This window comes from Cynocephalus volans, chromosome 1 (genome assembly GCF_027409185.1).
Source record: "Cynocephalus volans isolate mCynVol1 chromosome 1, mCynVol1.pri, whole genome shotgun sequence".
NCBI classification, from domain to species: domain Eukaryota; kingdom Metazoa; phylum Chordata; class Mammalia; order Dermoptera; family Cynocephalidae; genus Cynocephalus; species Cynocephalus volans.
Window position 1 is genome coordinate 18,731,196 of NC_084460.1, and position 14,641 is coordinate 18,745,836.

At 42.8% G+C, this 14,641-nt stretch overlaps 1 protein-coding gene across 1 annotated transcript in view; it reads left to right on the forward strand.

The window, feature by feature from the left end:
* PAK5 (p21 (RAC1) activated kinase 5) overlaps positions 1-2,888 on the forward strand; it is a 108,221-nt gene extending 105,333 nt beyond the window's left edge. The window contains exons 7-8 of the mRNA XM_063114330.1: positions 451-585; positions 2,733-2,888. Of these exons, the coding sequence (XP_062970400.1) occupies positions 451-585; positions 2,733-2,888 (291 nt within the window). The remainder of the gene's footprint in view (positions 1-450; positions 586-2,732) is intronic.
* The last annotated feature ends 11,753 nt before the right edge of the window (positions 2,889-14,641 follow it).

Consider the following 14,641-nt stretch of genomic DNA (forward strand, 5'->3'; position numbering starts at 1 on the left):
ATGCAGTGTAGCTGTTTGCAGTTTGTCATGAATATGTCAAAACGTTTGTTACTTTCTTCTGGTTTAAAGGTAACTTTCTTCTCTATTTTCATAACATAAAACTGGATGTTTTTCTCATCATCCAAATCAGTGATTAACCGTCGGGGCAGTTAATCACTGAAGTTAACAGGGTAAAAATTAAAGTAGTAAACTTCAGAATGTGAAAATATTCATTTATACCTGATTGGTGAAACCTTCATCAAAGTTGTCCATAAAAAGCCAATGAAGATCATTAGCAAAAATTTGGTAACCTAACAATTCAACATATAAGTCTGTATTGTAAATCTTTTGAGAGGTTACAAATACCATATTAATTTATGAATGAATATGTATCTACCGTGTTCCATGGATACATCCAACATTTCAGAATGTTCTCCTTGCCTGAGATAACCACTGAATTGTGCCTAACAGGTGGACATCTGGTCCCTGGGGATCATGGTGATAGAAATGATTGATGGTGAACCCCCCTACTTCAATGAGCCTCCCCTCCAGGCAATGAGGAGGATCCGGGACAGTTTACCTCCAAGAGTGAAGGACCTACACAAGGTGAGAAGTGGTGTCTGTTGCTGAAATTCAAAATAGTTGTTAGATTTTTCAGTCTACCTGTGTTTTTAAAGACTAGCATGTCACATCCAGAAAGTAGATCCTAGATTACAGGCCTAGACTTTGTTCTTAGAGTCACTGGGATTTAAACCTCTGCTCCTCCATTCAGTTGCTGGGCAAGTGACTCAGCCTGTCCGACTCTGAAGTTCTTCATCTGTAGCATGGGGATGATGAGCTCATTTTTCAAAGGATTAACCAAGAAGAGTAAATCAGGCGATGTGCTCAGCACGCCCTCACTGAGCACCTATTACACGCTGAGGACTTCTAAGTGCCACAGTACATGCCCCACATCCTGACTCTTACAGAGACTGCATTCTAGTTAGAGAGACAGATAATAAACTATATATTTTTTTTAAATGAGGAAAATAAAGCACTGTAGTGTGGTGGAATGTGCAGGACGTGGGGGGTTGTGAGCTACTTTCGGCTGAAGAGTGAAGGAAGCCCTTTCGGGGGAGGGATCACCTGAGATAGGACCTGGATGGAAAGGAGGCACAAACCATGCAAAAATCTGGGAGAAAAATGTCCCAGGCAGAGGGAATACCAAGTGCAAAGTCCTTAAGCCAAGAAAGAAGACTGATATGGTGCAAGCAAGGAGAGAAGCCTGGAGCATGTCAGAGAGGTGGGCAGGGGCTAGATTATGAAGGTCAATGAAAGTCATGCTTAGTTATAATGCATTTAAGGGACCATGTGGGATCTTTCCTGTCTTCCAGGCATTGCCAGTTAGGGCCCAGCTCAGAAAAAATTGAAGCGAAGTCCAGGAATAACCACTGTGGGAGCTGCCAGCTCCCTGCAGGACTTGCTGAAAGGGGTGCTTTCTGCAGGCCCCTTGTTTAAACACTGACCCAGTCCACACCTCCCTCTCCTCTGCTTTATGACAGTATGAGAGCATGTGAGGCTGCCTTTTGGGGAAGAATAGTAGTGTGTTCTCTTCCCTCACCCCTAAATCTGAGGGAAGAGCCCCAGTAGAATTACTCATACAGGTTGTGTGAACCTGCAAAAAAATAAATAAATAAAAATAAGAGAGAGGGAGAGAGAGACTGCTTGAGTTGAATTGAATAGGAAACTGAACCTTTCACTGGACTGGACTAAGCTCAAATAATGAAAAATAACTAAAAACATATTGTACAAACATAGTCTCCCACCCAATGAGTGCTGGCATTCTTCAAAGCTATGTACAAGAGCAACTTTAATCCTGATGATCAAAAACTGAAAATTACCCAAGGTTGTGTCCCAAATGGATACATAATATGGGGTGTAATTGGACAGTGAATACTACACAACAATGAATGGGATAAAACTTTTGCCACACATCAGGGATGAATCTCACAGAGGCAATGCTGAGTGAAAAGCCATACAAAGAAGAATTCACAGTATATAACTCCATTTCTGTAATATACAAAAGCAGACAAAGCTAATTTATGCTAATAGAAGTCAGGATAGTGGTCACCTTTTATAAGGGGATGAGCATTGGCAGGAAGGGGGCCCAAAGTAGCCTCCTAGGATGGTAAAAAATGTTCTATATCTTGATAGGGGTGGAGAGTAAATAGGGGCAAATATACACAAAAAATCTATTGAGACATAGAGTTAATGTTTATGCACTTGAATGTCTGTATGGTAGGCCCCCAAAAAGTAAAGAAAAAATTGCTATCTACATTCAATATCCCTACAGATTCTTGTTTCTTTTCAAGAAAGGGAATTCCACAGAGCCTACATGGTTGCAGTTGTTTGAAAAATAAAATTATTCCATGTTTATGTTATACTTCTTTCAACATACGAGACCAGCAGCTGTCCATAGTAAGGACTTCATAATAGCTGCTCTTATGACTGTTGCCATTATTATTTTATTTAGTAAATAAGTTTTCATTCTTGGTTATACCATCATTTACCTGTATTATTTCAAACTTAAAGAAGATGAGGAAAACACCATGTGTTCATAAAGGCAATACCTGCCTTTGCTTCCATAATATCTTTCTCCTCAAGGCAACTTTCCACAGTTTGAAGCTGTTGATAGAATTAACTGGGAAACCATTTTAGGGGACTGGGCTAGTTTCTGTGTTAGTCCTCAGAATGGTATCTGTGTGCTTTCACAGGTTTCTTCAGTGCTCCGGGGATTCCTAGACCTGATGTTGGTGAGGGAGCCCTCCCAAAGAGCCACAGCCCAGGAACTCCTTGGACATCCATTCTTAAAGCTGGCAGGCCCACCATCTTGCATCGTTCCGCTCATGAGACAATACAGGCATCACTGAGGAGAGGATTCACATAGGTGACAAAGCTAGATGAGGACGTGAGAATAATTCAGGAGAACACAAGGAAACCACCGAACATGCAGAAGGCCTGTGCATTCTAGACCAGCTGATTGGTGGGACAGCATGGTGACCGGCAGGGTTCGACAGACCAGGGCATCTTCTTGTGTCTTAAATAGGCATCTCTCCACTGACAGCTGGCGTGGTCCTTTGGAGCACGGCTTTAATAAGTCATTATTATATTTTCAGCCCTTCATCAGCAAATCAGAAGGACTCAGTACAAACTCCGTTATGATATATCCTAGCCACATGCAGGGTAATGCATAGGATTTTCTATATTGAAAGAATAATTTTCTGGCAAAAAAAAAAAAAAAAAAAAAAGAAAGGAAAACAAAAAGCACTTTTTTCTTAATGGTAGCAGTGTAATGTATTTTGCAATGAATTTGTAACTTTTCTGTACGATAGTTTTGATAATTTATAGTACTTTGATGTCACGTAGCCATTGTATGGGTTGAAGTAATCCTTGTTTACTAGCAGGAGTTTGAACAAAGCCTTTCCTACTTTTTTATCCCTTTCAGAGAACCACCGAGTCTTTAGGAACTTTGAATACTGAATGACTCTCAGTCACCGTCCGCTTTAGTAAACTATCTTTCTTATCTTAACAAGTGTCTTATGTGATGGGAGAAGAATTAAGAGTGATGGTAACGGTATGCATGCTGTCATTAATCCAACCAAAAATAATGAAATGAAATATGAGCTACAGTGTACCACCAAACTACTCCTTGGGATAAAGCTAAACATTTTGAAAAATCGTGTTTTCCTTCAAGGCTTCTAGTAATGAACCGTTTTTACACACCGTGTTTCCTTAGTGCCCGCCCTCGAATGCATACAGCATCGCCTTGTGGCCAAATTTCCCTCCCAGGGAGCAATTCCTGTGCTAGGATCATTGGACTTAGTTCCCCAAATTGAATGTTTCAGAGAGACCATGAGAACTCCAGGCTTGCAAAGGGAGAGGAGAGTGAACAAGGCAAGATGTTTGGTTTCGTTTGTCACTGTTTCTAAAACTCTGTATGCTAGCACACCAAACTCTTGTCTGTATTTACCTTTGTACCACAGTATTAATCGCTATTATTTATGTATTGTGCTGGAAGTCTGAACTGCCTCTAGAGGATGAATTAGCAAGGGGGTATTTACCAGGTATGATCTGGCTTCAGTTGTGACCATGTTCTAATGTGTTTCCTACATAGGAGAGTTGTGCTGCTGTCTAGATCTTCTTGAATGTTGATAAAAATGAATGACTACTACAATACATTTTGTGTTGCTTGTTGGATGAATTTGCATGTTAATTGTAGGCCAATATAGATTTGCCTTTAAAACTCTGGAATAGCTACATAGTCATCATTAATTTTTATTAATTATGCATCAGACAAAAGCCATTTGTTACCAAACTGGAAAACCAGAGGCTTTTCCTAATGACTTCATATACTGTAACAAATATGAATTTAAATTTATGAAAACACTCTGGTTGCTCTAAGCATAATTAAGAATTTTTGTAATTAATAGGTTGCTAATTATTTATTATACTTAAAAGGGAAAAAAAAGGCATAAAATGACCTTCTACTGATTAGATTTTCAGTTTTCTCCCAAACTGGAAATGCCTCACCATAAATAGGATCTATAATTTTGCTTCATAAAACACAGCAAATTATGTTTTATGTAAAATATTAAAGTATTAATATAAATATGTAATAATAAAAACAATCTAAGTCTAGAAAATGGCAGTCTTAAAAGTTCATGAAACAAATTGTATTAATGTAAGCAGGGCTATGTAGAAGTAGAAAGAAAAGGAAAAAACATCTTTTAACCAGAAGAGACATTAAAAACTATTGCAGAAAATAGTGGATTTGGTATTCCAAACATTTTTGACAGTATAATGGAAATTTTTCTGTAATTTTCTTATCATTGGGTATTTTTTAAGTATTCATCGAGTTAACAAAAAGTTACTGTAGCTTAAAAGGTTTTGCGAACACTAACTATTGGCAGAAACTGCACTTGCAAATAAAAATAAATGTTTGCCTTTTGCCCAATGTGTTATTGGAAACTCTAGTGATTTCCCGAATTTATCTTCTTGAGTAACCAAGAATGGTTTCTTTATGACCTTGGGAGATGCAAATGATTTGGTATAGAGTTATATGTAACATCATAGTGACATGAATTGAAGACAGATATTTCCATTCCCAGAGGTTACAAATAGTGTAAGACTGTGACATAGATATCACTATTGAGAAAAAAATTCTTAAATTCTGGAAGGCTACATTCCCAGAAAGCCAGATTCAGGGGTAAAGATTCCCACTCCACTTCCCTTTCAAAAGATGCTGAACTGATCTGAAGGCTTTCACCAACAAAAGATGTAAAAAGGACCTGGGTTAGAGAAGGTGTGATGAGAGCTCTCTGGCAGCCTGGAAGAGAGTGTTGGGCCCCTTCCCTCTTCTTTGAGTGTCATTAACATTCATCCCGTGAAATTGAGAGGGATACTTGTATATAAAGAGCCCATTTCTCATGTGGAAATTTTGGAAAGTGAAGACCCCCAGGAAGTAGCCTGAGATAGCAGGATGAGAAAGGACTTAGTATGGTCATGTATCACATAATGACATTTTGGTCAGTGATGGACCACGTGTATAATGGTGGTCCCCTATGATTATAATGGTTCTACCATATAGCATAGGTGTATCATGGGCTATACCATCTAGACTTGTGTAAGTACACTCTATGATGTTCAAACAGCAATGAAATCGCCAAATGACACATTTCTCAGAACATATCCCTGTCATTAAGCAATGCATGACACATTGTGTGCCAGGGAGGAGAAAGATGGAGGCTGTCTCCTCTAGACATGTCTCCTCAGCCTTTCCTGGACATGGAAGAAGACACAATTCCCTTGGCTATGAGGAAGCAGGGAGCAAGTCAAACCACTTTACTAAGTAATGGAATGCCCAACTTACAGAGTGCATTGGAGGTGTGTACCACGGAAGAACTAAAGGGAAATATGGCTGCTTTCTGCAGTGAGAAGGGTTCAGGGTGGAGCTAAACCTTACTCTCAAAACCACATATACCATCTACATCAAGACCACTCTAAACAACAGAGGCTTTTGTCTTCAGGCAGAACCAAAATGAGGTTCAGGCATCTCCCCTTCCTGCAGTAGCATTCCTAAGGCAGCTGACTCCAGCCAGCTAGATTGCAGGAACCTGCCTTCCCTACTGGTCCCCATGGACTTGGGCCATGTGTTAGTGTGAGACCCTGTGATTTAGGGGATGGATTTAGAAGAAAGAAAGGGAGAATAAGGGAGCATACCTTGTATTCTGCCACTACCTCCCCACTGCTACCTCTTTCTCTGGTACAAGTTTAGCCTGAGCAAAGGAAAAGTGTGTTATTTTTGAATTAGAAAGAGATTGCTTTTTAAAAACTGGATTGGACAGGTGGAATTCGACTGAGTTATGGTTGTGTCCCTATTATCCACTGGGAAGAACACACTCAGTAGCAATTACTGGAAAAATAAAATCGTTCCATGAAGTTAACAACTCAATGAGTTCAGATTCTTTGTTCAGATTGATCAAATGAATAGCACTTGTCATCAGAGGATCAGTAATGAGATTCCAGGTAGAGAGAAGATCAGTTTGATCTGAAGCAAATACAAAATGTACAAGCAGGAGAAATCTTGTGAAAGTGACATGGTGAAGTACAAGTCCACATTGTACAAGAAAGCTAGTCAATTTAAGCCTTAAAAAGTGTGCATTTTGATTGTATTTCCAAGGCAAGTGAATATGTTAGTGTGTGTTTAGCCAAAAGAAGAGACTACAGCAAAAATTTAGAATGCAGATACTTTATGCTGGAGATGTTCCCAACATGGCATAGTGAAGAAATGAGACAAAGCGGAGCAAAGTCAAAAAAGTGTGTTTTAATGAATTACTACTATGGGCAACTGGGTCTCAATCTCATTGGTGACCTTCTGAAAGACACTTCATTCAGAATTGTCCTTCTGAGGGAAGCGGTGGGGACACTGGGATATTCATCCACCATCTCTAATCCCTTATTGATTGAGAGTTGCTCCTAGGTATCAACTCCCAGAACTTTCACCTTGCCCTGAGCATGGACAAAGAGTGTTCCCTCTGCCAACGAGGCACAGGAAGCATTGGAACTGTCAGCAGATGACTTCCAGGAAGGGCTGAGGGAACATGGTGGGACCCTGACAGTATCTTATACATAAAAAGGGTCGAATTCAGGACAAAAAGAGGACTTGAGAAAGTCTATGGGTTGCTGATATTTGGATCAAAATACACTGTTTTAAAAGCAAAGGAATTCCTTATCCTGAAAGATTTGCTCATGTGGCGAAACTTTGATAATTACGCCTCATCGTTGTTAGCATTTTTAAAAACAAAGCTAGAAAAGACTTCAAGATCTTGTATGATACACCTTAACTGAGCTGACCAAGGTCCCAAACAGTTAAGAAATGGGAGCACATTAATCAGAAGACCTGCATAGACCACACCACACACACACACACACACACACACACACACACACACACACACACACACACACACACACAAATTTAGTTTCATGAGGCAAGAATTTTTACATATTTTATTCACTAATTCACTAATGTGTCCCAGCACCCAGAGCGAGGTCTAGAAAGCACATGATCAGTGCTAATAAATACTTGTCATCTCATTTGTCACATGAGCTTTGGTGAATCCTTCCCCAGCAGACAACTTGACAGATTTGGTCACTTTAAATGATGACTGAAGTACTATTAACCCTGGACCCTCTTGTCTATCTGAGCCTGTGGACTCCTCAGAAAAATGTTTTTAAGTGCATAAAGTAAAATACATAAGCTTACAAAGAAAACCAATTAAAGTATAGTTATCAATTTTTTTTAAATTTTGTGGTTATAATACATTAAAAAACAAAATCTTGTGATGGCTTATAATAACTACTATAATTTCAAAGTAATGAGTATAAATGATTCTTTGAGATATAGCCAAGTGTAACGTGGCCATTTCTGTTGATGACAAATTCACAGGTCCTGCTTATACTGCAGAGGTTTCGTGCTTATATTCATAATTGAAGGAAATGTTACCTTTTATTTGAGGTTAGTAAAAACTAAGGGATTAATTTTTCCCATCCAAGTGTGTGGACTCCAACTGCCCTCCCACCCCAAACTGACCACCCCCTGAGTGGTTTACTGAGCTGGGGTGGGGGGAAATACCTGCATAGAAACATACCCTGAATTCAGAATAAACTGACACAGAAAATTGTGGATCCAGATAAAAATTCCTGCATTAGTCCCTTTGGATCTTGTTTGGCAGATAAAGTTGTAATGCACATGTTAGTAATTATGCTAGAAAAATGTCATTAATAATACTGTCTATGGAGCATCTCCAGCATACCAGGCATTGTGCTCTGCACTAAGATGTACTTTCATGAATTTTTGCAAATCACTTTGCAAGAATGGGAGAGTGAGCTCCACTTTCACATGAGAAAATGAACACAGGGAGGCCCAATAATTTGAATGTTGCACATACACCGGTAGTAAAGGCTTTTTAACCAGAAGTTTTCATATTTCTGCACCAAAACTACCTGGGAAGTGTAGTTTAACCTCAGAGTCCAGGGTCTCACCATAGAGATTCTCAAACAATCAATCTGGAATAATGCCCTAGAACTGACCTTTTTCAACGGTCCCCTAGGATGGTGCTGATGCAAGATGCCATGGAACTGCACTTTGAGACACTCTGACTTAAAGAGGTGTCTCTCTGGCTCAGCTCACTCAGTGTTTGTTGCAGGGAAGTGTCTGAGCCCAATGCAAGTTTGAACTACCTCCCAGCTAAAACACCCCACATGCACACAGCAAGCTGCTCTACCAGATGCTGCAGGTCATTCCTACCATCTTTCCTCCATGTCTCCGTTCACATTTCTCTGGTGTCTCCCACACCCATGTGGCTTTGCCAAGCCTTTGCTAATAACCGGACAACTGGCAAAAAGAGTGGTTATAGTTTGGAGGGCTTTCTCAGACTCCAGGTGAAAAGCAAATGTCCCCTACCTTCTGAGGCCATTTCACTGGGAGCTAGTTCCTGGGAGTGGGCGAAATCCTGCAGAGAACCATGCTCAGAATTTAAAATCAAAGTCACTCTCCCTCCCCCGCACCAAGAGGAATCTGCATATGGTTCATCTGACTTGGCTTTTCCAGGCAGGCAGACCCAGCAACCAGGCCTAGCATCCTTTTATGCCCAGAGATGTTTGTGTTAAAAAATCCCAGTAAAAAAGAAAAATAACAGTAATTGAGTAATTGAGCATCTGTGGTTTATCTCTTTGTTTTCTTCCCTGTCTTTGTAGCTTGGGATGCAATGCAAATAGATGAGCCATCGCCTTCACACTGTTCCTTGTCCAGGATCAGCTGCAGAATGTAGAGCAATGGCAGTGAGTATGGAAGAAGCCCAGAGCTGAGGCCCAGAGTGAGGCAGTCCCTCCAGACACCTTGAGATGGGAGAAAGCTGGGCACAGACATGCCTAGAGACCACTGCTCCTGCTCTGCATCATGGAGTCCCCTTGATTTGATTTAGTCAATAATGAAGACAAAGACTGGGCTGAGAGATATGAAGCTAGCTGCAAAGGCAATCAGGCTGAGTTTGAAACCTCATTTTAGGACAGCTAGATGAAGAGGACATGGTAAATAATTATGATAATTGAAAGAAAGTGAGCCAAAATGCCAAGTACCAAATCAAACTTTATTAAATGAAGAAAATCTGCCCAGCTGTGCTCAAAATGAAGGGCAGCACCAGGCCTGGGGGTGGCAGAGCTTACATAGACGGTAGGGTGCCAAGGGCTGGCTGAAGCAATCAAGGAGGGGCATTGTGAGGGAGGGGCATTGCACCCATGTGGAAGCAAAAAGAGTTTCTATTTCACAGAAGTCACGAGGCTTCCCATAAAGGGCAGGGGCGAGGGGTTGGAGGCCATTTTCTGCTTGGCCTTGCCTAAAATGGCACTAATTATGTTCAAGATCTATCATTCCTGCCTTTTAAGTATAGGGAGAAGGGGAAAGGGGTGGAGGTCTCGTTCTTCTGAAGCTACTTCCTGCTGGAGATGGGTGAAAATATGAAAAAAATAAAAGATTTATGTTGGCGGGTAAAACAATTAGGTGGTGGGGTATTGGTTTCGTGTGGGGAGGCCGTATTCTTCCAGGGAAGGGTCGTTGATTCTGAGGGGCTGGTATCCTCCTCCCATGAAGAATTTAGCAACCTTTTGGTGGGTGAAGGCCTGTATACATTCCTGCAAGAAATTAGAGAAACACCAAAAGAGGCAGGGACCAAGAAGAAGAAGAAGTCCCATCATGGTCAGGGGTCCGAGGTGTTTTGTCCTGAAGTCCCCCCACCGCTATAGCCTAGGTGAGTGGTTTGTGTGAAGCAGAAATGTTTTTGTTGTAGGGGGCACTGGACTCCAGCAGAATCCCCTTTGGAAAGAGCTATCCAGTAGTTTTACCGCCATAAGAACATGATGTGGCAGTTGTCTGGTCATAGCATGTTGTGGGAATGTACATCAGGGATGTGAATGTGTCCTGTAGGGTTCCCCTGAAGATTCTGGGTGGCAGACCTGGGAGGTTGCAAAGTGTCCTTCCACCCACCAAGACCTTGGTTATACATTGCGAACAGGGTATGATGCATGTCTCTGTTAGGAAAAGAAGCAAGAGGAAGAGAGAAGGCAAGGGTTCAGGGGCCGAGAGGTTGAGAAGGTGCATAGTAGGAAAGAGGAGTAGAAGGTAACCTCATCGGAGGTGTAATTGCAGAGGGCGCCCTGCCAGGCTAATTCAGTTATCCTCTCAAGGATGTCTTCAACACCGGAGGTGGTGAGTTGGGACCAGTCTTGGAGCAGCTCCTGTGTGAAGGACGTGAAGTGGGCCGGTAAGAGTGAGAGGATAATTGCTGGGGGAAAGATCATCCTTCTGGGATTAGGGGAAAAATGGAGGTCCTGGAGATTTTCAATTTTGGGGGTCCTAAAATGGATGGAGTTTAAGGAGATGTTGGTTCGGGGGTTGAGCAGAGGGACCCCTCTGGAACATAAGGGCTGAAGAAGGCGTAGTAGGGGTCCATAGAACTATGGAAATCTAAAAGGATTTTCTCAGCTTGTGTGGTAGGGAGGACATAGTGACCAGAGAGAGTATACCAGTTGTCCTTCCTCTGTGCTCCCAACTGTTGGAGGTGTTGTATTTCTTGAGGTGTGTATTGGAGTAAGGACATGGCCTCAAGAAGTATCTTGATAAGTGTCCGTTTTTTATGGGCCCTCCTTGAGTGGTCATGTATCCTCTCTCCTTCCATATGGCCACACAGGAGTGTAGGATGTGGTGAGCATACTTAGAGGCAGTGTATATATTGACTCATTTGTTACTTGCTAGAGTAAGAGCATGGGTGAGGGCAATGAGTTCTGCCTATTGGGAAGTGGTGTTGGGCGGGGAGCAGCCTCAATAGTTTGTGTTAGATTTACTATGGCATAACCAGACTGGGGGGCAGGTGTGGAGGTGGCGCTCCCATCTATGAACCATGTATGTTGGGGCTGCATAATGGGATGTGGGGAGATGTGTGGAAAGGGATTGAGAAAGAGGTCTAAAGACTCCATGCAATTATGTTCTAAGGGTCATGAGTGTTTTGGGATGAGAGTGGCTGGGTTTAAGGGAGAGCAAGGTTTAAAGGAGAAATGGGAATTTTCAATGAAGGTAAGGTGGATAAGTTGTAGATGGGAAGGGGAGAGAATTGACATGGCCTTATGGCTGAGAAGGTCTTGAGGATGATGCAGGGAACAAATGACTGTTTGTTGTCCAAAAGTTAGTTTAGAGCTTTCTTGTGTTAAAAGGGCTGCTGCCGCCAAGGCCCATAAACAGGGGGCCCATCCTCGAGCTGTGGTGTCCAATTGTTCAGAGAGGTATGCAACCGGGGAGAAAATATCTCCTGCCTCTTGTCCCAAAACCCTGACTGCCAATCCTTGGGTTTGGTGATGTATAGGATAAAAGGATGAGATAAGCTTGGGAAGGATAGAGCTGGGGCTGTGAGGAGAGCAGCTTTTAATCACTGGAAGGGAGAATGAGTGGGTTTTGTGGGATCTAAAGGAATGGCAGGATACCCTTTGGCTGCCTCATAAAGTGGCTTTGCTGGCACGCCAAAGTTAGGAATCCACACATGGAGGTATCCTGCAAGCCCCAGGAAAGAGAGAATTTCACTTTTTGTGGTAGGAGTTGGTAGTTCAGAAATTAAACTTCTGTGATCCACCATTATTTCTCTGGTGTTGGGGGTTAGGTGGACTCCCAAATAGGTGACTGAAGGGGAAGAAATTTGGGCTCTGCTTGGAGATATTCAATATCCCCTGGAGGCCAGGAAATTAAGGAGAGCAATAGTGTGGGCCTGTGAATCCTCATAGGAGGGGCTACAAAGGAGGAGGTCATCCATGTATTGTATTAAAGTGCTAGAGGTTGGAGGAAGTTCAGATAAGTCTTGAGCTAAGGCCTGGCCAAAGAAGTGGGGGCTATCCCCAAATCCCTGGGGCTGTACTGTCCAGGTGAGTTGTTGGGAACGACATGTATCAGGATCAGTCCAAGTGAAGGCAAACAGGTTTTGACAGGAAGGGTGTAAGGGGATAGAAAAAAAGGCATCTTTGAGGTCAAGTACAGAGAAGAAATGGGTTGTTGTTGGGATTGTGGATAGAAGAGTATAGGGATTAGAAACGATTGGGGTTATGGGTAAAATGGCTGCATTAATAGCCCTGAGGTCTTGAACTAAATGGCATGAGCCATTAGACTTTATAACCAGAAGGATGGGTGTATTAAAAGGCGAGTGGGTAGGGCGTAAGTGATGAGAAGAAAGGAGTTTGTGTATGATGGGTTTTAAGCCTATTATGTATTTGCTAGCTATGAGGTACTATGGGACATTAGGGAACAAAGAGGGGTTATGCAGCTTAACAAGGATAGGGGAATGGTACATAGCAATGGAGAGAGAAGAAGCATCCCATACTAGGGATTAACCTTGTCCAAGTCAGAGGGGAAGGTGGAAGCCTCAGGGGCCAGGTCTGGGGCAGCCTGTAACAGGAGTATTGTAGCTGGAGTTAAAGTGTCTAGGGTAAGGGTAGCTTTGAATTTGGAAAGAATGTCCCACTCTGAAAAGGGGGTGGGGCGTTGAGGCATTATTAAAAATTTGTGTGTGAATTGGGTATGATGTAGGATTCAGGAAAGGGGTTGAGTGATCCGTGGGCAGTATTCTGATCCTGTGACCCTCACTATTGTGATAGAGGATGGGGTTGTTTGTCCTGCATATTCAGGAAGGGTAGAGTAAATGGCCTCTGTATTGATGACAAAAGAGATCAGCTTATCTGCTTTAAGGAGAGTTACCCTGGACTCATGCATGGTGATCTCCATGGGGGCCTTGGGCCCTGGGCATTGTCAGTCCTCCTCCTGGGCAAAGCCAAGCAGCTTCAGTAGGGATGGCCATGAAACCAAAGGCTGTGGATTGGAGACTGGGCCACTCCCTCTCTGGTGAGTGTAATGGTCAACCCTCCAGTAACCTGGCTGTTTGCAGTAAGGACAGGGCCTGGAAAGTGGCCTGGGATTAGAACAGGCCTGTGCCCAGTGGCCCGGTTGACCACACTTGAAGCAGTTCCTGGGTGGCTTGCCCCTACAGGCAGTTGGCTTAGGAGTGTGTGAAACTCGGATAGCATTAGCCAAGTGCTGGTATTTGGCCTGATCTCTTTTGTAATTATCTTTCTTCTCCTTCTCCTCCCTATTGTTAAAAACCTTGAAAGCTGTGTTGAGGAGGTCTCGTTGGGTCATATTTGGATCATCCTCAAGTTTTTAGTTTTTTTCAAATATCTGGGGCTGATTGGGTAATAAAATGAGAGTGTAAGAGGGCGATGCCTGCAGGGGAGTTTGGGTCTATACGTGTGTATTTATGTAAAGACTCAGAGAGGTGGGTTAGGAACTCGCTGGGATTTTCGGTGGATCTTTGTGTGATTTCTCTAAGCTTGTCTTAATTGATGGACTTGTGAGTAGTCTTTTAGAGGCCATGAAGTAGGTGTGTGCTCATGGTATCCCAGAGATTCCAGTCCCCATGGCCAGCCTGGTAGTCCCAATTTGGGTCTGTATGAGGAACAGCAATGGCTCCCACAGGCCACCTATTATTTTGAGCCTGTACCTCATCTGCCTGTTGTTGGGCCATCATCCAGAACTGCTCCCTATCCTTGGGTGACAAAGTAGTAGTGAGAATCATAAAAATATCATGCCAGGTGAGATCACAAGACTGGGTGAAATATCTGAATTCCTTAAGATATGTGCCCAGGTTGGACTGGAAATATCCCAGTTGTTTCTCAATTTGGGAGAGATAGGAAAGAGAAAAGGGGATATGGGTCCAGACAATTCCCCCTGTCCCTGCCACTTCACAGAGAGGGTATAAAGGAGCCAGAGCTGAGGTGGGGTTGTCACCTGATGAGTGGGGAGAAGGAGAGGGGTTTTGTGTGGCTGAGGACGAGTGTCTCGAGACCAGGTGTGGGGAAGAGAGGGAAAAGGTGGAGGGGCTGGTGAAGGATTTGGGGCGTAAGGAGGTGGTCAGGGAGCAGAGTGGTCTGACGGATCAAAAGATTGATCAGAGTCTGGAAGGGGAGGTCAGGCATTAGCTAGGAGAATTTTAGACATAGGACAGTTTTGACAGAGAGAAGGACATGATCGTAG